The sequence below is a fragment of the Gymnoscopelus braueri genome (genome assembly GCF_963280865.1).
Source record: "Gymnoscopelus braueri genome assembly, chromosome: 15".
In the NCBI taxonomy this organism is placed as follows: Eukaryota; Metazoa; Chordata; class Actinopteri; order Myctophiformes; family Myctophidae; genus Gymnoscopelus; species Gymnoscopelus braueri.
The window spans coordinates 24841410-24850786 of record NC_137620.1 but is presented as its reverse complement, the minus strand read 5'-3'; the positions used below and the strand labels follow the sequence as shown (position 1 = coordinate 24850786).

At 39.7% G+C, this 9377-nt stretch overlaps 1 protein-coding gene across 1 annotated transcript; it reads right to left on the bottom strand.

Moving 5' to 3' along the window:
- Positions 1 to 1892: 1892 nt before the first annotated feature.
- LOC308101438 (endonuclease domain-containing 1 protein-like) lies at positions 1893 to 4264 on the bottom strand (the record flags this gene model as incomplete). Its single annotated transcript, XM_080450857.1, has 2 exons — positions 1893 to 2525; positions 3971 to 4264. The coding sequence occupies 2 exons, from the start codon at positions 4262 to 4264 to the stop codon at positions 1893 to 1895; spliced, it is 927 nt and encodes a 308-aa protein (XP_080306983.1).
- Between the last annotated feature and the right edge of the window lie 5113 nt (positions 4265 to 9377).

Below are 9377 nucleotides of genomic sequence, written 5' to 3'. Positions count from 1 at the left end.
CAAAACATAAAAACAATTTAAGAAAACATGGGGAAAGTATTTACAGTTGGAGGGGGTACAGCATTTTGTTAAACAGAGCTATGTCACATTGCAACGTTATATACATGTTATTATATACTACATAATATGGTCCCTAGTATGCCTTTGGGGTATTTAAAAAAGAAATTGAGGCGGTACCATGCGATGGAAAAGCACCATAAAAGGGCTCATAAAGTACTCATACAATCATCACTGTAATAAATGAAGTCTGAAGTTTGCTGGTGGCAGTTTATCAAGATCAGAGGTCAGAAATGGCATTAACTCAACAGACGACGGGGTAAATGCCAGTCATAGAGTGCAAAGAAAACAGTTAAGTTGTTTAAAGTAACTAGGATTAGGTAAACATCAAACCTACAGTAGCATGCTCTCTAAATAACATACTTAGCATTTGTGGACAAGCAAATAGTATTTATGTCTATCTAAATAACAAGTATGTGAACTAGTAACCAACATATCTGCATAGTACTAGAATCTGGGAAAGTAGGCAACAAGTAATGCTGGCAGCCTTGGAAGCTTTCCTGTTTGTGCTGCATGGTGATGCACGCACACAGCTGCAAAATGCAGCACCTTATTAGACACTAAACCCACCCTTCACACCTTCCTATGTGGTAGGTGACATTGTTTCTCACAGATACTCACACTCCACATTTAGGTGACATTTGAAAACTACTCATACATTTTAGTTCCATTTGTGTGGGTCTCTACTCTCTAACATGATCATGTTCAGAAACGGTTTACATTAATAACCCTTCAAAGTGGACATGATAGAACATTTAGAGCTTGGTTTGAAATATTTAAGATTTCGTCCAAACCATGACATTATTTTAATTTGTACTGCTTCTGTGAGTTTGGACTTGGAAGAACTGACATTCACAAACAATATTAAATGACATCAAAAATTATACAACACTCATTAAAATCCTGAATCCAACTCAGGCTCATAAAGTACTCATACAATCATCACTGTAATAAATGAAGTCTGAAGTTTGCTGGTGGCAGTTTATCAAGATCAGAGTAGAGGTCAGAAATGGCATTAACTCAACAGACGACGGGGTAAATGCCAGTCATAGAGTGCAAAGAAAACAGTTAAGTTGTTTAAAGTAACTAGGATTAGGTAAACATCAAACTTACAGTAGCATGCTCTCTAAATAACATACTTAGCATTTGTGGACAAGCAAATAGTATTTATGTCTATCTAAATAACAAGTATGTGAACAAGTAACCAACATATCTGCATAGTACTAGAATCTGGGAAAGTAGGCAACAAGAAATGCTGGCAGCTTTGGAAGCTTTCCTGTTTGTGCTGCATGGTGATGCACGCACACAGCTGCAAAATGCAGCACCTTATTAGACACTAAACCCACCCTTCACACCTTCATATGTGGTAGTAGGTGACAGACTGTTTCTCACAGATACTCACACTCCACATTTAGGTGACATTTGAAAACTACTCATACATTTTAGTTCCATTTGTGTGGGTCTCTACTCTCTAACATGATCATGTTCAGAAACGGTTAACCCTTCAAAGTGGACACGATAGAACATTTAGAGCTTGGTTTGAAATATTTAAGATTTCTTCCAAACCATGAAATTATTTTAATTTGTACTGCTTCTGTGAGTTTGGACTTGGAAGAACTGACATTCACAAACAATATTAAATGACATCAAAAATTATACAACACTCATTAAAATCCTGAATCCAACTCAGGCAAAATGTATAAGTATTTTACGGCAACATATATATATATATATATATATATATATATATATATATATATATATATATATATATATATAAAATCAGATTTAGCTGAGTTCAGTTGAAAAGGCCATTTTGATGTACCAGGCTCAGGTCATGTCTCTGCCACCAAAGAAACATTGCTCAAGTCTCTCTTCTTCTTGATGGGGTTCTCTGACACACAGCCCTTGTAGAAAATAGCCATATTGCTGTCCATGTCTGTCTGGCGCTTCAGGAAGTCCTCCAGTGTCTTGAGAGGGACCTCCACTACACTGTGGCCAGTCTGCTCATTTAGTGCATAGCCCCCGTAGCTTGGGAACATAAATCTCACCTCATACGGGGAGTTACGGTCAAACCGCGGGCAGCAGTATGCTAGCCACAGGTGTTTCGGAATCGCTAACCGACCCTTGTTTCCTCGCTGAATGGTCTCCCCTGAAGCGGTCACTCCGGTGACCATGAAGGACTTCCCGCGGCAAAAGTTGTTGAGGCGTTGGCGGACACTGCCCAAATATGGGTTCCAGGAAGTGTCCAGGAACTCTGTTTCCTGCGGTACCACGTTGGTGAGTGTATAAGTGGAGGATTTGTCGTCAGGCTCTGCTTGATGCTGATCAGGGTTCAGTGATCCGCGTTCATATTTGACAGCGTCTGCATAGTCCTCGAGCACAGCCTGGTTCTCCTCAATCAGAGGGTCAGTGTCATCACTAAGCGGAAGTACTTTCATGTTGCCGGTTTCATCCTCAGACACTAGCTGTAGGCATGTGGGGAGAAAGACAGATGACATCAGTCATTCAAAATGTGACACTAGCTTGCCTTAGAACATCTACCAGCACATTGTGGTTTTGAATAGAAAGCATGAAAGGTTGATTTCTATTTCCTTAGAATCCTTAATATATAAATATTAACAAGATTTGGTCAAGACCTTGTATATGACTGGACCACAATTTTTATAATAATAATAATAGCTTGAATTTATAAAGCGCCTTTCATAAACCCAAGGACGCTTTACATCAAAAACTATTTTAGTCACAGTACTCTGTCTGAAATGCAGGACTGGGGTGCTTGATACTGCAAAAAACATGAACAAGCAAAACGGCCTCGACCAATGGGCTTTACTCACGAGGGTGCGCATGGAGGTAATTTGTAAAAGCCTAAAGAACGCTAATGCGCATGCTTATGGGTCCATGATGTCATCAAACTCATTGGCCCAAACCGAGAAGGAGAGGTATATACTTCCGTGCGGGGAGCATGCGCTGGGTGGGTGAGCAACTTTCATTTAAATGAGTGGGTATGGATTTTCAGTCCTTCTTCCAGTTATTACATACTGTAGCTCTATGGAAATTCGTGAGAGCTTTTAATTTGAAATTATGGACAGAGGAGGCATTGACACTCTGCCACTGTTTGAGACAAATATTTGAAGTGACACGGCAGCAACCATGTAGCAACCGTTTCCTCTATGGAAACTCTTGAATACAAACTTTTAAACTAGCCAACACATTACCTGCCAAACACGAGTACAACCGTTGTTGAAAAATACACCCGTTTACCGCCAACAACGAGTATAACCGTTGTTCAAAAAAACAAAACAATTTATCCACACAGAACCAGAGATATCACGATCCAAAGATTTCTAGCTCCATTCACTCCTTGGTTAACTTATTACTTTAAAATCCTGTATCTCGGCTCCTGTGTACTTTTTTTTTTACCATGTTATTTTGGGAAAAACATGCTATTTTCAACTGGCTGCAATTATAGAACGGATTACCGCAATCGGATTATTTTTTTCCACGATTCTACGAGACTCCTGTGTGTGTGTAATGAGGGGATCACCGTGAGGACGGTGATCACGGAAAATATTTTGTGACTACTTTAAAAATTGTTAAAAAAGGTTAAAAAATGCTGGCAGTGGGGGAAGTAAAAAAAAAAAAACCCTCTGGCGGGGAATGTGATTTATTTAATAAGGCACATTTTTGGGGCACCCCCAAGAACACAAAGAAAGAACTAGGGGTTCACTCAGCATTGAGGCTTCCATCTCACATGGAGCCTGTTTTCAGGAAATATTGTAATATTTGACCCTGTGTCTTGCAGGGAAATTTTGCCATTTGCATTGCTTCAAAATATTTCCCTCCTTTATACTGGCATGTAGTGCCATTATATTTCAAACAAAGTGGAACATCCCTTTCTTATTCTCTTTACCTGGGGTTCATACATCCAGGGGGTATCCATCCTCCTCTTCCCATCAGACTTCTTGAAGAAGTAAGCAGAGTAAAGAGGGAGCCGACGGCTGGTGTCATACATGGTGGCGTAGCGTGGTTTGTCTTTGTACCGCTGGCAGAGCCTCTTCAGGCTGGCTCCCCGTATGCCCACGGGTGGTGTGTGCATGTAGAAGAACTGGCTGCAGTCTCTGAAGCTGTCAGACACGCTGGCACTCACCAGACTGGACACCATCAACAGGGGCAAGGCCAGGGGCAAGCCCCCTGACAGATGCATCCCTCACACAGCAGGATCGGACGGCAGCAATAATACCAAAAATTGCAAATAGTTTGCAGAAGGTTAAGAAACAGCAGGAAGTATTTTACTAATAGGAAGTTCAGCACAGGTGCTGATAATCACAATGGCTGCTCTACTTGGATGGTATGCAAATCGATGGTGATGGACAATGGAGCCCATAGGCTGGATGACATGCTTATCTGGTGTGACATGGCTGCACAGCATGGCACTGTGTCATCAAAGGCTTCTTCAACCTTCCTGACTGCCTTTAGTTACAACCTTTAGGCATGCTGCTGAAATATGGGCTGCATTGCATGCATTGTGCTGTTTTTCACTACCTATTGTATACGCTTATTTCTAGGAGAGGCAAATCAAATATACAGATATGTTAATCCATGAACATCATCACAAGTTCAAACCAAAAGAAATGATGATGAAAAGATGCAGAAATTGATTAGTTGCTGTGCACTATCAACCAGATTATCATCAGTGTCGCCAGAAACCTCATAGCTCTATATTTAGTTCTTTTTTAGATCAATGCTATTGGTCACACTTTACGTCTCTCTGTGGGTTTTATAATTATTACCTCCAGGTCCCCAAGGTCCCCAGCTAAATTTGTTAATGCAGCATCACAATCATTTGTCATCATCTATCTATCTATCTATCTGTCTATCTATCTATCTATCTATCTATCTATCTATCTATCTATCTATATTTACAGTCCAATACTTTTTTTTTTCAAATGGCAGTGTATCCAGGTGTTAAAAGGTCACTATAAATTTGTTTAAATTAAATAAAAAATAGCCTTTCTTTCACATCGTATGAAGGAAACAATGTAAGGAACAAGCAGTTAGGAATCCTTACAAATTCTACTGAGAAATAGCCTATCTGCCCAGGTTAATTAAAAAACTAAACGTCAATGTATGAATTTCATATGACTATCCTGGTGGGTCATAAATAATACATTTAAGGAAGCAAGCTGTGGTGCGGGCCATTTAAAATATACCCTCGAGTCGTGCCCCGATTATCCCCTGGGCCGGACTTTGGACATGTCTGTACTATGCTGTGAAACAGCGGTGTAAATCATGTGATGGCTGTTCTTAAAGAAGCATGGTCCTACACTTCTGTATAACGCAAATGCAAACTCCAGCAACCAAATTTCTGTCCGATGTCTAAAGCCCTGTAATGCTTCAATCATTGATCAAACCCAGATACACATGACTAGAGAGTGACTCCCCAGTCCTCATATGTACAATTTACTACAATATGTAACCTGTAATCCATTAGCGATGATACAAAAACAATAACTTGGAAGCTGAGACATAGGGAGAGACTTCAGTACCATGGACAGCGTGTAGACTTTGGCCTCCCTCTTGTATTCTGATTTATCCTCTGTGCTTTTATGTATAGTAGGCAATATAGACGAAGAGTAAAGCTGGAAATACCCTGATCCGGACAGAAGTTGTGTTAACCCCTGTTTATATCTCTTCACCCAGCCTTTGTTAAAATCCCCCTTAATAAACTGTTAACTTCCTCTTCTTCTTTTACTTTTATTATTAAAAAAATATATATATATTAAGATATGTTCTTCCCCTTCGTCCCTTTACATTCTGAAATGGACTCTCCAAGGCAACCTCTTCATCCACCCACAACGTTCATCTTCCTTTCTTCTTTGCCTTGTCCTACTCCTCACCCCTCTCAAGATTCTACACATTAACCCCTCTCAGTAGCTATCCTCCTTACCCCTGAAGAAGAGCACAATTATGCAGTGGATTCTTATAAAACTGGGCAGTTATTGTGCAGATTCTTTCAATATTTAATTGAAACCAATTTCTCAATAACCAAGTCACTTGGCCATTATTTACTGAATGATTCTTACATTTATTGTTGAGTGAGCGTAATATCTAGAATATCTAAATTATATCTAGTGCAAAAATCGAGCCATGCATAGATGACAAGGCAGTGTAAACGATAAAATTCTATCCCCCATTTTCTGTAGCTGTTGTTTCATAAAACAAGGTTTTTACAGCGTATGGTCAACCTCTCATATACAGTATAAAAGTACTATTCTATTTAAATGGCATGTCATATAATGAATATAAAGAGACAAAAATATGACTTTGTTGTACAAATCTCGTGTTTTACTGTTACTTAAGCGAATCTTGTCTAATGTTTGACAATGGACCCACAGGGCCCTATATCCAGTCGTGCTACCCGCTATTGAGTCATCATGAAACACTTTATTAATTATGGTAATTCATATTCATATAACTTTAAACATCCATTATTCATTAATGATGGGACCCTAGAGGGTGGAGGAGGGGCCAGAGTTCATTTCAAACTTGTCATATTTTGATGTAGAAGGTCAGTCCGGTCTCCAGTTTGACAGGGTTCCTCTCCCTTGGTGGGGGTTTGCTGTGGGTCAGTCCCACCACGGACGCAGGTGACGATGATGATGACGAAGGTGATGACGAAAAGGGTGATGGGTGTATTTGCATGTGTTATGGTGAGGTGTGCTATGGTATGGGTTTGTGCGTGCATTAACGATGACTCCCACATCTCCAAGTGAACCTCCCGCACATCCACAGAGATGCTCCCCCACCCCACTCTGTGTAAAATGGAAAGGCAGGACTATTATTCAGAGAGACGGTGATGTCACAAATTATTTGATGTGTGGAGACTATAAGTGTTTGACAGCCTGAGAAACTTGCACTGCAGCATTGTATACCACTGACTGACTGTATAGCATTGACTGACTGCACAGTCTACACTACAGACTGACTGGTTACCCCTGGCTACTGGTCCAACATCTGAAGGTGAGTGGTTTGTTTATCTCTCCTGAGGTGCGATGTTGAAGCCTTGCAGTCATTTAGTCTTTGGAGTTAAGAACAGAAATGTACCCTTTTCACTCATTTCTCTGTAGTTATGGAAGAATTCGACATTTATTCCAAAGAAGGGGCAATAATGGGGCATATTTTGTCCTATTAAATTATTAAGATAGATAGAAGCTACCCAACATGTGAAAGACAACATTATGAGTGACATTTAGATTTTTGAAAGTCAGTTGAACAAAAGCCTTTGTTTTAAATGCAATCTGTAAAATAATATACTCTATATTATGTGCATACAATTCTGATTACAATGCTGTAATCATCTAATCTTTTCTTGACAAATGTGACTTGAAAGTAGTTCAGTAAGTTCGACCTTATGAAAGGACAATGTATTTTACAGTGACTACTGCTGCCCATCATGTATCACCTGAGGCTAGCCGTGTTTCTCTCCATGCTGCTTGTATTGGTTCACTGCGTTGCTACAGCTCCCAGCCACAGGTGAGTTGACGCCACAACAATGCATTGTGCACTTGAGAGTGTTGTAGTATTCTACGTTTCTCAATAGAAGAGCAGGGAGACCAACCACCAACCACCACAGTTATGTGTTGTGTTAAATAACATACTCTACCATACAGACTGGTTACAATAATGTTATGAAGCATTGCAGCTTTTTAAGGTTACATCGTGGAGATAATGTTACATACAGGGGCTTCATTTATCACTCAGTCTGAAAAATCAATGATGTCAGATCAGTTAGCATATGTCATTGAGATGGGTCTTCAAAGGCAAGAGAGCATTATGCCAAGGGTGAGCCTGAACTCATGGATATCAAGGCCACAGTGAGAAAAGATGCTTCTGTTTTAGTTGAGGAGCAGCAAGGTGGACGCTGAGCTATAGCACGCAAGTGGATTTTCCACTCGTAGCCCTTGGGGTTAACAGCGAGGTTTTGAAGTAGGTATTATGGCATGTCAACATTCAACATTTTGCTACTTGCCCCTGTGTCATCCAGGTACTTCAACCCCTCCTCATCCAGCGAGCAGGAAGACGCACTCTCTTTGAGCGAAAACTGGCTCACAACCGAACTCCTTAACCTAATGTCTGCACAGGTCCGAAGTTGGCCGAAAGCTAGCAATAGGTAAGAGTGATAAAATGCAATGTGTAGGTGCATTACATCTTTATTGCAAATTATTGCACTTGTATTCATATTTGTACATACTTGTCAACAGCATAAAACACAATAAAGCTTGAGAGCTTACTTCCATCGTGGTCCTTTCTGATGTTAACTGTTGTAGAGGCAGTTTTTCAATATCATACCAAGAAACGAACATATACAATATTATACCGTGTTGATTGGTTCACACTGACATTCTATTGTTATTGTGTGAATAGCTTAAGCTTAAGACCTATGTACCGGACATCACAATGCGCTAGCCTGTGAGCTTGTAGATTTGATATTTTTGAAGATGTAAGACATTATAGACATTTGCCTTTAATGACTTACCCAAAATAGGGGTGCCATGTTTAACGTGTTTAAATTGATTGACTGACCATGTGACTGTCCTGGATGGAAACTCCCACATTGATTCCTCTGCTCTCCTCTCTCCCTCCCAGCCACTACAGAGAGAGAAGGGGCTGCAACACGGCTACCTGCATGACCCAAAGACTAGCAGACGTCCTGGTCCGTTCCAGCAATATTATGGGAACCGTCTATGTCCCGACCAACGTGGGCTCTGATACCTATGGCAGAAGAGAGCTACCGCAGGGCTTTCTAACCCTCTAGTACTTGGAACAGACAAACACCATGTTGTGCAGCTGACTGGACTACAATATAGTAGTTATACTAGTTATAATTCCTTATAATAATTTCTCTGTCCACTGGAATTGAAGGAACTATTATATCAAGAAACAAAAATATTTTTTTCATATAGATTTAGTTTAAAAACAGTGCCTTTTGCTAACATCACGGAAGAGGTATTAATGACATAAATTATTTCGAAGCTGACCAAATGTGATTTTTCTCTCTTTATTTCTTCATGACTTCATGACATTACTCAAAGAACATTACTCTGGCATGTGTATTAAAATTGTTTTGATAATAAACCTTTTAAAATGTATGGCTGTCTTTATTCTATTTTATTTTTTGTAATGAACATTAGGGAAAATGAAATACATTTTCAGTAAAAGATAAAGGTTTAAGCTCTTATTCATCTGCTACAGAGACTGAGAAATCATTTATTTTAGTGAATGTTAACAATTCTGTAAAGTTTTTCAATAAACACAGG